The 15504-nt window shown below is 33.7% G+C and overlaps 1 protein-coding gene and 1 non-coding gene across 2 annotated transcripts; both read left to right on the plus strand.

Annotated features, from left to right (window-relative positions):
* The first annotated feature begins 8078 nt into the window (after positions 1-8078).
* Positions 8079-10423, plus strand: LOC107811223 (small ribosomal subunit protein uS17). Its single transcript, XM_016636110.2, has 6 exons — positions 8079-8216; positions 8302-8342; positions 8445-8545; positions 9732-9876; positions 9953-10042; positions 10125-10423. The coding sequence occupies exons 1-6, from the start codon at positions 8205-8207 to the stop codon at positions 10213-10215; spliced, it is 480 nt and encodes a 159-aa protein (XP_016491596.1). The 5' UTR covers positions 8079-8204; the 3' UTR covers positions 10216-10423.
* A 1165-nt stretch (positions 10424-11588) lies between these two features.
* Positions 11589-11662, plus strand: TRNAK-UUU (transfer RNA lysine (anticodon UUU)). The gene has a single exon. It is a non-coding gene; the product is annotated as a tRNA-Lys (tRNA).
* The last annotated feature ends 3842 nt before the right edge of the window (positions 11663-15504 follow it).

The raw sequence follows: 15504 nt of genomic DNA on the forward strand, positions 1-15504 counted from the left end.
CGTTGGATGGTGCAGGTGAGTACCTTAATAATAATACAATTTGTTAATATTTAAAGCATTGGAAAACATGTATTTAAAAACAATTATATTCAATTGTATTAAACAAGTCATATATTGCCACTAGCATACGGTGTTATTGATTCAGAGAACGATGCTGCTTGGACGTGGTTCTTTGAGCAATTCAAGATAGCATACGGTGTAAGGGAAAACATGTGTATTGTTTCGGATAGAAATGAGAGCATCATTAAATCTGTATCGAGAGTATATCCGGATTTACCGCATTGTGCTTGCATATGGCATCTATGGAATAACGTATACAAGAAATTCAAAAAGAGCCATGCCAAGTTGAGTGAGATATACTTCTCGATGGCAAAAGCATACACACAAACTGAATTTGATAGTCTGATGGAGAAGGTTGAGAAGGTAGTTATTAGGGTGAAAGAATATTTAGAGTTAGCTGGTTACGAAAAGTGGGCTAGGTTGTATTCACCTGTTAACAGGGGATGGACAATGACGTCAAATATCGCTAAGTCAATCAATGCAGCACTAGTTTCAGCAAGGGAATTGCCAATATATGACTTCCTCGAAGAAGTTAGGAAGATGTTTGGTCGTTGGAATTGTAGTAACCGTAAAGAAGCTACTCAGACATACAAGACGCTTGGGAAAAAATACCAGGAAATGCTGGAGTTGAATGAGACCATGTGTACCCGTATGACTGTAAGTTAATTTTTTATGGCATTGTTGTATACAACTGAATACATTTTTTTTAGGAAGAACTACCCGTTAATTTTTATGAATATTTGTTTGAACTAGTAAATAATATAGATGAATACAGGTAAATACATGTTATTATTAAGACTGTATGCACGTGATAATGATTACAATGGAATTCAGGTGATTGATACAGTTTAAATTGATTGGAAATACCTGAATACAGTTGATAAAAAAAGGTTGAATACAAATGCATACAAATGTAGACTGTAGAGTAATACAGTTGCATACAGTTGCTGGAATCAGCTGAATTTAACTGAAATTGGATGAAGTTGCAATTTTTAAAGTTGATAGTAACCATTTAACTCAGTAGTATATATTTGTTAATTCATGTAAATGTGTTCAAAACTTATATTTCTGTTTTTAAATGTATGTGGTACCCTCAACTGAATACTTACATACTGTTAACGATGGTGGGAGGAATTACACAGTCTGCCTGCTCGAGAGAAAATGTGTTTGTGGGAGATTCCAAATTGATGAATTGCCATGCCCACATGCCTGGGCTGTATTGAAGAGCAAGTTTTTAATGCCTGAAGAATATTGCTCTAGCTATTACAAGCCAAGTACAATTGTAATGACATACGATGTGCCAGTGTACCCGCTACCGGACAAAAATGACTGGAATATACCAGAGCATGTTGCAGAGGAGGTTGTACTACCACCCAAATAGAAAAGACCTCCTGGAAGGCCAAAGAAGAAGCGCGACAAAAATTTAAGTGAATTGCTGTTGCCGAAAAATCAACATTCATGTAGCATATGTGGGCAGAGAGGACATAACAAGCGAACTTGTAGGAATGCTCCACGTAATAAATAGTTGTATTCTGACATGTATTGGTGACTCAACAATTTCTCAACACTTATTATGACTTATCAGCTATAATGAATTCTTTTTTCGAAGTAATATATTGTGGAATGACTTTCGTTAATATTTTCTGAATTTATTTAGTTGAAGTATTTTTATATATATAAATATATATGATTTGGCTGTGAGAGTATCTTAGTATAGTTGAATACAACTATATCAATTCCTTAATACAGGTGAATACAACATGTTGAACATAGTTGAATATAGGTTAATAATACAGTTTAATTCAATTGACTTTGGAGGAATACAATGTAATACAGTTGAATACAGATCTGGACAGCTGGTTGAAACAGTTGAATTTAACTGACATTGGATGAATATAGGTAATTCAATTGTTCAATACATTTGAATACAACATGTTCAATAATGTTGACTATAGGTTAATACTACAGTTCAATTAAATTGACTATAGCTGAATACATATGAAATCAGAGAAAAATACAGCTGAATACAGTTGAATAATACAACTAAATACAAGTTAATCAATATAACTTGTATTGTTTCTAGTCAATTCAAAGTTACATCTGAATGGATGCAGCTGAATATACTTGCATACCAACTGTAGACAACTGATAAATACACTTTAATACAACTGAATTGAACTGAATAATATATATTAATACAATAAGCTAAACAGAATAATACAACTAAATACAACTGCTTAATACTGCAAGATAAAGCTGATCTTATGTAGCTGAATACAATTCAAAAATTGGCATTAACAAAAATCATTCAGCATACATAAAGTTTCAGAAATTGTAACTAACATGTGCGTTAACTAAAACCTGTTCAAGCAAACTTAACCAAATTTTAGCATGTAAGTAAATAGCATCTACGACCAAAACCACTACAATCAGTATCATTGTTCAAGCTAAACTCAAAAAAAAACTAAAGCTATTCTAAAACTATCTGCATCTTTGCCTCCGACTCAGAGATTTGCCTTTCAATCTTTGAAGGTGCTTCACTCTCGCTTATTGCATCAGCATCTATCTTGTGCATAGCATAGTCCCATAACAGAGCACCATATCTTTGACGGAGAAGAGTGACATCAAATGGTGTTTTTTGTGTAATCTCTCCAATAGTGCTCAGAAACTCCACGAAGGCTGCAACATGCACTCCACAATCCCTAAACAATAATTGATTGAAACAGAATACAAAATAATTAATCCATATACAGTGTATAAAACATATAAGAATGATGATTGGATACTTACATGCTGCCCGCTTTCTGTTGAGACAGATTTGGAATGAAGATAACTTCAAAAGGTTCGTTATGATCCTTGTTTGTGTATGCGGGATAAGCATACGAGTCAATGCCTTGACTATCTCTATAAAAGCCACTAATTGACAGATACAGAGGTAATAGCTTAGCTAGCTTTACAATCTCAGAGACTACGTATGCATCATGACCGGAAGACGTGTACGAGTCGTACACTTTGATACATCTATCTTTGAAAGTCACAATAACCAACATCCAATGAAGTTTTTCCTTCAAGTTCACTGGTATCAAGACATTATTCACTGTATGCCAGGGTACATTAGCATGCAATCTGTAGCCCCTAATATACTCACATACAACGTCTTCTTGTTTGGCTACATTAGCATTACTATCTGTATCTTCATACCTGTCATATATTTCATCTATTCTTGTCTTGAATATACAATCAACAGTAGTAAACGTGAAGTCCCTATGCTGATTGTACTTGCCCATCTTTCGCAAATAGTAGAATATGACATCCATATGCTATAAACAAAAGAGGTTGGTAGATAGTGTGAGTTTATTTGCTTGAACTAAGAAATAATATATATGAATACCTCAATACAGATGCTAAAAAAAAGTTGAATACAAATGAATACAGAAAAATAGAGGAATACACTGTAATACAGGTGAATACAACTGTATTCAGATTATGGACTACAGTTGAATTCAACTGACATTGAATGAATACAACTAATTCAATTCCTTAATATAGGTGAATACAACATGTAGAATAGAGTTGAATATAGGTTAATAACACAGTTCAATTCAACTGACTTTGGTGGAATACACTATAATACAGATCTGGACAGCTGGTTGAAACAGTTGAATTTAACTGCCATTGGATGAATACATGTAATTCAATTGTTCAATACAGTTGAATACAACAGTTTCAATAAAGTTAACTATAGGTTAATAATATAGTTCAATTCAATTGACTATAGCTGAATACATAGGAAATCAGAGAAAAATACAGCTGAATACAGCTGAATAATACAACTAAATACAAGTTAATAAAACAACATGTTATTATTTAAAGATAAGATTATCATTTTTGGGAAAGATTCACATTGTCATCCCATAACTTCCCGTAAATGGATAGAAGGTAAAACCAGTTTTCGGAATCAACTTGATCAACTCCAAAATCCAATGGAATGTGAAGTATAGACTTGTTTTTCTTGTAATGGTCGTCGAGATTACCTCTACAAGTATGATATAAAACTCATTATGTACATACCTTAAAAAAATGAAAACACAATACAATGAACGGGGGAAAACTCACTTCTGATCATGTCTTGCTAGAAGACCTTCACGAACCCACTTGTCATATTCTTGAATGAGTAACATAGGATGTGGACCCTTTATTGGATCTTCCTCAAACGGGTGTCTTTTTTCAAAGATGGGTGTCAACTTTACAGAGGAACATGCTGTAAATTGAATTTGTGTTTATGGACTACTATAAATGATTCAATCACGATGAATGCTGATTATTACGTTTGTAAAATCACTTACCTCCTGAGTCGAAGTTAGACTGATAAGGCGAAGAGTTCCATCTACTTGGTCGCCTATTTCGTTGAGGTTGCACTGGTGTGGCTTCATCTTTTTTTGCACTTGCGTGAACAACTATTCTAGTTTCTGGAATTTGACTGGGTAGAAACTTGTCGTCCAGTTCAAATTGAGAAACATAGAATTCTTTAGATACATCCTCTTGGTTTGTGGTAGATGGTATGATGGACGGTACCTCTGAAATAGTTTTCTGGTAGTTGTATGTATCATTGTTAGCATGGTAACTTAATGTTAGAAAAAAGATTAAATACATATAAGTAGCTAGTATACATTACAGAAAATGCAGATTAACCAAGCAGAATACATGTAAATACAGTTGAAATAAAAATAAATACGGCAGTTTAAAGTGATATTACAGATTAAGTGTAACACAGTTATGAATACATTTAAAAAAATATGCTCAATATGTTAAGATTTAAAAGTCAGAATACATATATATAGAGCTGAATAACAGTTAAATACATCAGTAAAATGGCTAGATTAAAACATATATGAATACAGCTAAATACATATGTTCAATATGATAACTGCTTTTATACCTCATTATTATCTCCGACATCTGTGTCAATGCCACCATCATGTCTCACTATGGGTTCAGTTTGCTGATTTTGTTGAAGTTGGTCTGAAAGCATCTTGAAGTTATCATTGATCAATGTCCTTAGAGACTTGAACTCTCCAACAACCTTAGCAGTACAAAATAGTTAGAAAAATACTAAAACACATAGCTATCAAACTTTATTGATTAATCGGTGGGTAAATACTCACGTATTCTTTGAATGATTTTAGGTCTTTCCTCAAAGAAGATACTTCCTCATTTTGGCCTTCTGGGAGCTGATGGTCATGCACAAGTTTATGTCCAATGTCAGAAACACAAACAGGAGGGACTTTGGGCTGATATTCTGGTTCTTTTGTAGGAATCTTGTGTTGTTCCTTGACCTTCTTATGTGGCGATGATGAAGATAGACCAACACTTTAAACATGTTTCTTCTTAGATTGAAGATTAGGTGTAGGAGAAAAGTCATCTGTATCCTGTCCCGATTTGTCTGAATGCGCAAGAGTAGGTATTTTCTCAATATCGGCGCACACTTGAGGAATCTGAAAAACAACAAGCTCTATATCTAGAGGAGTGATGTCCTTGAACACAATCTGTGAACAAAAATAAGTTATGACTTACAAAAAACATATTAATGCATAACTGTATAATGCTATATTCAGGTGTATTTAACTCTGTTGTATTTAGAATGTATTAAAATGTATTAATATGTATGCAAGTATTCATGTATATAAGCTTATGAATCCAATGTATATTACAGTAGGCTTCCCCTCTAACTGAATGCAAATGTATGCAAATTATAGATGTATTTGTGTTCAATTATCTTCAGAATATTGATAACATTTGTATATTACCGTGTTTCCGGTGTCTTTGAACATGTCGTTCGTCAGATAAGAAAATGTTGGCTAATTTTCGGTGGTTCTCCAATTGAGTATTCTGGGGACCACGTCGCAGACTCGGACTGCAATTTTGGAATCAACAGAAGAACAACACTCATAAAACCACACCTGCATAGCTAGGGGCATCCCAGCTATCCTGTAATATTTCTTCAAAGCATCCATCTTCTTGCTAATCGAGTTTATCAACAACTCAAATGCTTTAATACCCCAATGATATTCAGAATAGCGCCCACTCTCTACTAAGTCAAAATCTAGCCTCGGTATAGTTGCACTATTCTTCTCAGATGAAAATATAAAGGTGTGGATGAAATACAACAAAGATATCTTCAAAGCATCCTCATCATTGTCGGGGCCCCATGCCTTGTCATTGAAGCATTGTCTCAAGTGTTTCTTCTTTACAATATTAGCACTTCCAAAATAAGTCGCAATAAGCCGGTTTGGAGGAGTTTCACTAAACTCAAAATCTTCATCTTTACCTACACATTTGAGGCCAGTCACAAGCGCAAACTCCCTTAATGTGAAATGTAATTCAGTACCATTGACGTATACTGCAAATACATTGTTTGGAGTGCCGTTTAACTGTCGAGCCATGAAGCATCTGAAGAGTTGATGTTGAACATCAAATCACTTCATTTGAAGAAATGAGCCAAAGCATGTATTGCCGAATTGTTGGAACTGATCGGGAGTAAGCTTATCTTTTAGCTGGGATACTATATCAGTGTTAGTGTAACTACTAATATGGGGTGCTAATTTTGGCTGGTGTTTCACAAACAAATCAATTCCCTGCAATGAACATTGAAAGATACATGTTAATACAGATGAATACATTGCAAAAATACATACTAAGATTTTTTGGAATACATGTAAGACATGATACAGTGACAAAGCCAAATGCATGTCAGACAACTACAAACACTTACAGAAGACTAGATACAGTGACAAGGCTAAATATATGCTAACATACTTTGTAACATACAGATATAATACAAAATATTTAAGATGAATACAACTGAATACATATGAATGCATATGAATACATTTGAGGTCAAACTGGACAATTGAATTATCGCAAATATACATTAGCAAACGCTAAATACACATGAATACATATGAATACAGGTAAGATTACATTAAAAATGAACTGTTGGAAACAACCAAATACATATGAATACATAAACATACTATAGAAGAAACAGAATACACTATACAAAAAGGTACAAAAATACAAGAAGATACATATGAATACAACAGAATACATGTAACAAATACCAATTGCCTTTTGGTTTCTTGAATCTTTCATAGGTTTTTTCCTCTTTGAGCCAACTTGATTTTTGGTTTCTTTTGAAGCTTCATCAACTTGGACTTCTTTCAACTTGTCATTGTGTAATTTACTTCTTCTTTCATCAACTTTGGATGCTGATAAACCTGCAAAATCTTTCTCCGCTTGAGTCAGTTGCAACGAGAAAGAGGGCCCATCAAAATAGAGAATTTTGGTGGGTATACCTCTGGGTAGTCTGTTGAGTGGCGTTGCATCCGACATTAGAGAGAAAACTCAAAGAATCCTGGTGATTAACAATACAAATGGAAGATATATCAGAAAATTGTGTAAATTCGCTCAAAAAACTTATAGAAACAAACTAATGAAAAAGCAATTTCGAAGTAGTTGAATTACCTACGGGGAGAAGATTTCCAAAATACAACTGTGAAGCTTGCGAAGAAGAATGGCGTGTGGGGCGATAATGGCGGAGGAGGGTTTTTGAAGTGTATGGAACGTGTGTTTGTGGGAGAAGAGGGAAAAATGTATTGAAGAAGAGAGAGAAAAGCTGATGAGAGGAGATATACGCAAATTAGGTGAGAGAAAATAAAAAAAATGAGATAGAAAAATATTTTGTAGCATATATTAAGCCTTAAATTTAGGATGGAACTAAATTTAAATTTTTTGCTATAAACTAAAAAGGGTATTTATAGAATGTAATATTTTAAAAGGGTATTTATAGAATATAAATAGGGTACTAACCTATTCTATAGGTGGTAAAATTTCTATTTTTGAATGACCACTTGTAAATCAGTGTATTTTTGAATTTCTCCTAATTTGCATCTCATTTGTAGCCCATTTGTTGGATTTGAGCCCATCTCTAAATTAGCCCATTTTCCAAGTCCATCAGTGTCTAGCCCAACTTACCTAGAGTACAAAAGTTTCTTACAATTTTCTCTTCTCTCACTCTCTGTTGCACTTTAGGGTTTCGCCGCCGAGCATCTATCCTCGTCCAGTTCAGCTTGTAGCCCTCAGTCATGGCGGAGCAGGTTTCTCTCTCTTCTCCTTTACACATTCACATTATTATTTGCCAACTCATAAGAAAAAATCTAATGGATTTGTTTTCTGTTGCAGACGGAGAAGGCGTTTCTGAAGCAGGCAGGTGTTTTTCTAAGGTGAGTTTCATGATCAATTGCTATTTAGCTTTTTCTGTTCAAGTCCGTAAGTTCCAGGATGAATTTAAGGCTAATGTTGTATTTGTATATGTAACTGAGCAGCTCGAAGAAGACAGGGAAAGGGAAAAGGCCAGGAAAGGGAGGCAATCGCTACTTTAAGAGTATCGGTTTAGGGTTCAAGACTCCTCGTGAGGCTGTTGAAGGTTCATATTCATTTTCCATCTACTTATTATATGAATATTCATGCTCAATTACTGTATTTCATTTGCTTGCTTGCTGCTGGCTTCTGCATTTCTAATTTATATTACATTTTATTTAAGCTTTCTTAATTAATATAGTGAATGTAGTTTTGATGTGTATGGTTTAAATGGAGCTGAACAGAAATTCTGCAACACTAATTGTCAATTTCGATGCAAAGAAGGTTCATTTTTTTCTATTTCCTCTAGATGTAGAGGATTCATACAGAGTACCCACTAATTTGGGAAAAAGAAATGGTTGATTGATTGATTTAAATATGATTCGAGCCTAAAGCAAAAGGTTTGTGTGCTTAAAGGGTCAAATCGTTACCTGAATTATGTAGATAGCTTTAGGTTACAGTTTTTGCAATGTACGTAGTTGCTATGTGGTAAATCTGTCTATTAAGAAGTTACTCCCTCTGTTCCCATTTAGTTGTCATGATAAGCTTTTTTTATGTCCTTTAAGCTTATTTATTCCTTTCTTTTTTCCTACTTCAACCTGAATAGTCTAAGATTAATAGCACGTGGTAAAGTGTTTATGCGGGCATTCCGAGAGACTGCATTTAAATTTAAGTAATAGAAGTATAAAACACTTCCTAAATAGCTAATCTTTGTTACCTTTATGTGGAAATGGTGCTTGTTATCAAGTCATCATTTATATCTTTGTACCTGTTTTCATTTGATGCCTTCATGGCTTCTCTGAAGCTATAATCTTTTGATTTTGTTATTGCTTTTCATCCATTGTGCTTTTTTCTTTTCTCACTTCTTAGAGATAGTAGATATTTCTAAAACAACTAATTTTGATTTATGCACATTTAATTATCTGCATGTAACTCATTTCTTATTTGTGAATCTTAATGTGGCTAGTTTTTTAGTTCTTTATAATCATCCATTGGGATTCTTCCATTTATTGTTTGGCTGAAATGGTAGAAATTTCCAGATAAAAAGTTATTAGATTTATGTGCTTTCTTAAACCCTGCTAAAAATAAGTTGCATAAAAATTACTGTAGTAGTTTAGGCTTTCACATATACAAAATGATATTGCAAGCAAGTTTTTATTCATGTTTTTGCATGCTTAGCAAAAATGGCTATGATTGCTTAATTTCACCTTGTTCTGTGGTCTACCCTAATTGTTTGGTCTGTTTAAATTTAGGTACATATATTGACAAGAAATGCCCATTCACTGGCAATGTTTCTATCCGAGGTCGTATCATTGCTGGTACATGCCACAGTGCTAAGATGAACAGAACCATCATTGTTCGACGCAACTACTTACATTATGTCAAGAAGTACCAGAGGTAAGAGCTTGTTGCTTTTTAGTCGTTAGCTGCTACACTTCTCCTTTTCTACGTTTTAACATGTATTTTGTTTCAGATATGAGAAGAGGCACTCAAACATTCCAGCGCACATCTCACCATGCTTCCGTGTGAAAGAGGGAGATCATGTTATCATTGGACAGTGCAGGTTTGGACCATTATATTTTGATTTCGCTATAATTTTTATGTTCTGTTATAGCATGTATGCGATAACATTTTCTGGTTCACAGGCCTTTGTCCAAAACCGTGAGGTTCAATGTCTTGAAGGTGATTCCAGCTGGTTCTGCTGGTGGAGGAAAAAAGGCTTTTACCGGGATGTGAGCTTTGTGCTTCCATTTTAACTGTTATTTCTAGGAATGATGTCAAGACTTTTCTGCTTTTACTGAATGGTTGTCTTCATTGATTTTCCTTTGAACTTCAAATTTTGAAACTTAATGCTAGCAATTTTTTTAAAGCCTATGTACTACTCCACTTATAAGAGGTTTGGTGATTGAACCTTATATTTTAAAAAGGATATTTGGTGATTGAATTAGCAGTGCTTTTCTAGTTTTTTTGTCAGTTGAGCTACTAATTTCTGGGCCCCTTTATATGTTTGTTTTGAGCCTAGTCTGCTAATAATAGAGATTTAGTATCAGTATATTCTCAATGCTATAAAAATGAAAACATAAGCTTTCTACACTTGTGGTAATCGCTAGAATCTTGTAGAAGTAGCAAGGTGTATTCTTATTAAAATTTTAAGTTGATTCACTCTTCGAAAGGAATCACCAACGTTTGGCTGTCTTGGAATAACGAGTTTTTTTTTGTTTTTGTTTTTTTCTTTTCTATCTGTATCCTCTGAAAAAATAGAACATAAGAGTTTGGGAATTTTACAAAGAGGAAAATCACATTGAAGTTGCAAGTTTGTAAAAACAAAAAACTAGCAGTACAAAACTTTACATAATTGCTATATTTCGATATCCTGACTTGACGTTTCATTGTTTACTTTTTTTTAGTGTGTATTTATAAATTATATATATATATATATTATATAAATTATACATATATTATACATTTGTTTGGCTAATTTTCTCCACTAACGGAGATCGGTGTTTGCTAGAGGTTTTTTATTTCATTTTTCATTCTGTCAGAGACTAGAACGCACAAGTGTAAGATCTAATACGATTTAGTTTTATAAAATCTTTTTTTTATACAACAATTACTACATCTTAGACTCAAACAAATTAGGGTTGTTACATAAATCCACACTTATCATTTCTCTCCATTTAATTCATCTAATGCCCTGGTTATACCAAATAAAACTAAAAGTAAAAATATATTTAAGTAAATTTTAATCTATACAAAATAGTAAAAAAATAATATTAGAAGTTCTCTTTATTTTATTGGCGTATAGATCTATGATAAGACTTAAAGGCTAACAACTAGTGTAAAGTTAGTCAAAGTCACGATAAATCTTTGATTAACCTTATTATTTGATATTATATGAAGTACACATTAATAGAGCAAATGAAGAAAAAAAAATAGAGTTCATCAACCATATTTTGGAATCAGTAGTGGTTTATTGATTGAAATAATTTTCAATTCCTATCAACAGCTAAACGTCATTAACAACCACATCTGTATCGCGGTTTGAGACGTTTCTACAAAGTACAAACTAATTGATATAATAAATAATTTTCGGAGAACAAGAGCACAAAGCCTTCTTAGCTCAGTGGTAGAGCGCGTGGCTTTTAACCATGCGGTCGTGGGTTCTCGATCCCCACAGACGGCGATCTCGTTGTCCTCCACACGCGGTAAATTTATTTTGCCAAGATGCTCACTGACTTCACAATTTCACATTGTATTGTTCCTCCTTATAATCAGAAAGTTTTTCTTAAAAATAATAAGAAAAGAAATACTAAATTGGCACCTTATGTTTTGCAATTCTTATACCCTTTCTGATCAACTTGACCGTGAATTTTTCAGGAACTTGCTCCATCCATATGGTCCTTTTGATATCAGAAATTCAGTTCTTCTTCCGCAGTTGAATAGCACTTCACCATCAGCAAACATATACTTGGGTACGATTGGTATGATGGAAGGAATCCTGGCATCTGCGATGGTAAATAATTTAATCCAAGATTCTTCTACGCCGTAGTCTTTCATTACCCATAAATCAAAAAAAGTAGTAGTAGTTCCACTGCAGTAAACACAATTTACAGAGAGCATTCCTCCCAACACTGCTACGCCATGGTCGGTCATGCATGTCAGACGGCAAGCACATTCGTTCTGGCGACGGTACCTCTCCGTACTGCTCTTTTGAAATATTAAAAGAAATAACAGAAAACAAAAAGCCATTTCTTTCTGTATAACCATGCCAATGAAATGCTCCATGTACAAATGCCAGACTGTCCATACTGTTGTGTTGGCCGATGACAAACAGTTATATTCCTTATCGTTGCTATCACTAATTTTTCTCCATGAACCACTTTTTAGTGAGAGAATTTCATTGGATATTTCACAATCATCGTCATTCTCATAATCTTCATCATCCTCAACCTTCAAGACCTTATAGTCATCACTAGTTGGGTCATATCCCAATCCATAAATAGAACAATTAGAATCCTTATTCAGGTCGGGAAGTACTATTGATTCTCTTGTTAAGGGGTTCCGATCCACAGCAACAATATTGAATAATTAGGTTTATTATCAATCCCAATTAAAAACAAGCCATCACAACAACAATAGATCTTGCAGAAGCCCGGAACAAAGTTTGAAGGGCAAGCAAGATTCCGAACATCCTCGACGACAAAGAGGAAGAATAGAAGTAAAAAGTATCATCCTTGGGGCATGTTTGGGGGATTTTGATTCTTCGCATGATTGAGATGCTTCTTCGGAGATTAATGTCTTCCAAGATTCAGAAACACACTTGAATCGAAGAAGAGACTTCACTGGTAGCCTGCTCAGGATTTCCTCTTCAATGTGACTTCCCATTGGTATACGTTAATTTCGAAAAACGAACAACAAATATTGAAGAAAGCTATGGTGTGAAACTTTCAAACAATACTTGTGTCGATCAAACAATTTGAACAATGGAGATTGAAGAAAGCTATGGTAAGAGGCTTCTAATAATTATTCACACATATTTATAACATACAAAACCAACTTCAACTAGGAAACGAAGATATGAAACTACAACAATTTAGGATTCCCAACCTTGGTTTAATTCCTATAATAACTTAGTCAATGGGATCGGTTATGCTTGTCAAGAAAAATTAAATTAAATTAAATATGAAGTCCTTCACTTGTAGAAATAAAAGTTGATTTATCAAATCATAAGAGGAAAACTTACCGACACTTCTGTTGCAACTCACTTGAAGTACTGAACGTGGGATTAGGTGTGTTTTTAACTGAAGCAGAAAAGGAGAGAAAGAAAAGTGCAAACTTAGGGTTATAATACTTACATTTGTTATTATCACTTTTAATCCGTGCCAGAAACTATTTTTATTCGATAGCCGAAAAGTATATAGAATTTATATAATTTATGTATATAACAAACAAAATGTATATATATACAAAAAATATACATTTTTTTACTATTATTTTTAGAGCGACTATACAATGTCATTTTTCCTACTTCTTTCTGGGTTAACAGCCCATTCTGCAGCGGGTAATGTACGGGCTCAACCTATATTTGACCCATTACTATCATGGGATCTTTACACAAATAACCGACTGAATTTACTGTTTACTTTTTCTAGTATTGATACATAGACTATATAATAATTAGGGAAAAGGGCCAAATATATCCCTCTACTTTAGAATATTGTCTACATTTAACCTCCGTTATATTATCCAGCCAAATTTACCACTACCGTTACACTGTCCTGCCAAATTTACCCCTACCATCAGCAAACTTTTAAAAATTACCCCTTGATCTGTTAGGTAATTTAAAATCTCCCAATTTTTTTTTATTTAAATCACTTGTTGTTCTTGTTGCTCCACTATTTTCACAAATTACTATTGATGTACTAAACTATACAAATTATTCATGGATATTTTTAATTACCAATGCACCCACTTATTAGGGCTATATTTAGCCCTTCTCCCTAATAATTATGCATGATTATACATAAATTGAAATATGGGTGTTTTTTGCCATCATTATTAATTGAGTGTTATTTTCCGGATATAATAACAGCCACTTCATTAATTGATTCACATGCATTTTCACGTACGTGCTGCACTTTTCCGGCAAGTTCAACACACTTGCAAACCAATTGCTTTCTTATTTGTGGGCAAGAACATCAGACCGATCCCAAGTACTGTTAGCATCTAAAGCCTCCATTTCTTCTTTCTTAGCAACACACCAGCTAGGATTTGTCAAGGCTCCAACAACAGTTTTAAGGACAGATCGATGTATTTTAAAGAGGTAATGAAGCATCACGAATAAGAAAATATAATATGTATACAGCAAGTATATGCTATTTTACCTTTATAAAGAGTAGTTAAAGATTTTTCATATGATTTTAAGCAGTTTTCTTATAGACTTCTTAGCTGCCACTTAATTCTGCAGCATGAGGTCGTTTATTTTTATTCCGAAGCCTCAGTTTGTGTTTTTTTTGGTAAATATGCTAGGCGCATGAGAATAATAACAGATGAAAGAAATACCTTAAAAAAGTACTATGCAAAGAAGAAATCTTAGAACTAAAACGAGTTTGGATACAGTAGAAGGGGAGCCTTGGAGCATTAGTAAAGTTGTTTCCATGTGACTTATATGTCAATGGGTTCAAGAACTAATGAAGATGTTTCTATCAAGTAATTGCAGTAATATATAATTATGCGGAAAGGAAGAGCAGAAAGCCTTCTTAGCTCAGTGGTAGACGCGTGGCTTTTAACCACTTGGTCGTGGGTTCGATCGCAACAGACGGCGATGTTTATTTCCTCCATACGCGGCAAGTCTATCTTGCCAAGACTTTTTCACATTGTAACCGACTCACTGTATACTCAAAATTGTATCCCATTCCTCTTTTATTTAAATAATAATAATAAAAAGATATATACTAAATTGGCACCTTATGTTTTGCAACTTTTTCACATTGTAACTTACTCACTGTATACTCAAAATTGTATCCCATTCCTCTTTTATTTAAATAATAATAATAAAAAGATATATACTAAATTGGCACCTTATGTTTTGCAATTCTTATACCCTTTCTGATCAACTTGACCGTGAATTTTTCAAGAACTTGGTAACTAAGAGCCCCAGATGGAGCTTATGCAGCAGAACTGTCGCCGAATTTTTCCTTGTTATGATGTGATAAATTAGAAGTAATCCATCTTAGGAATCAAATTTTATTTCTATAAGTTAAAGACTTCACAGTATTTAATTTTCTTTGACAAACACATATAATTGATCCTATTGACTTAGTTATAGGAGTTAAACCAAGATTGAGAATCCTACATTGTAAAAGAATTTTGAATTAAATTATTTACCATGATGTCAAGATTCCTTCAATTACACTAATCATACCAATAAAATATAATCTCTAGCTAGGGATTACATTGATAAATATACCATTATGTGGAGAAATATTTATACGGAAAGTTTGATCTCTCCAGAAGTAAATTTGT

This window comes from Nicotiana tabacum, chromosome 8 (genome assembly GCF_000715075.1).
Source record: "Nicotiana tabacum cultivar K326 chromosome 8, ASM71507v2, whole genome shotgun sequence".
Taxonomy (NCBI): Eukaryota; Viridiplantae; Streptophyta; class Magnoliopsida; order Solanales; family Solanaceae; genus Nicotiana; species Nicotiana tabacum.

What these genes read in the sequence shown, in the direction of transcription:
- LOC107811223 (XM_016636110.2), top strand. An exon ending in CAGGCAGGTGTTTTTCTAAG is followed by an intron (nt 8,343 to 8,444) that starts GTGAGTTTCATG and finishes GTAACTGAGCAG; the next exon opens with CTCGAAGAAGACAGGGAAAG. An exon ending in TCCTCGTGAGGCTGTTGAAG is followed by an intron (nt 8,546 to 9,731) that starts GTTCATATTCAT and finishes GTTTAAATTTAG; the next exon opens with GTACATATATTGACAAGAAA.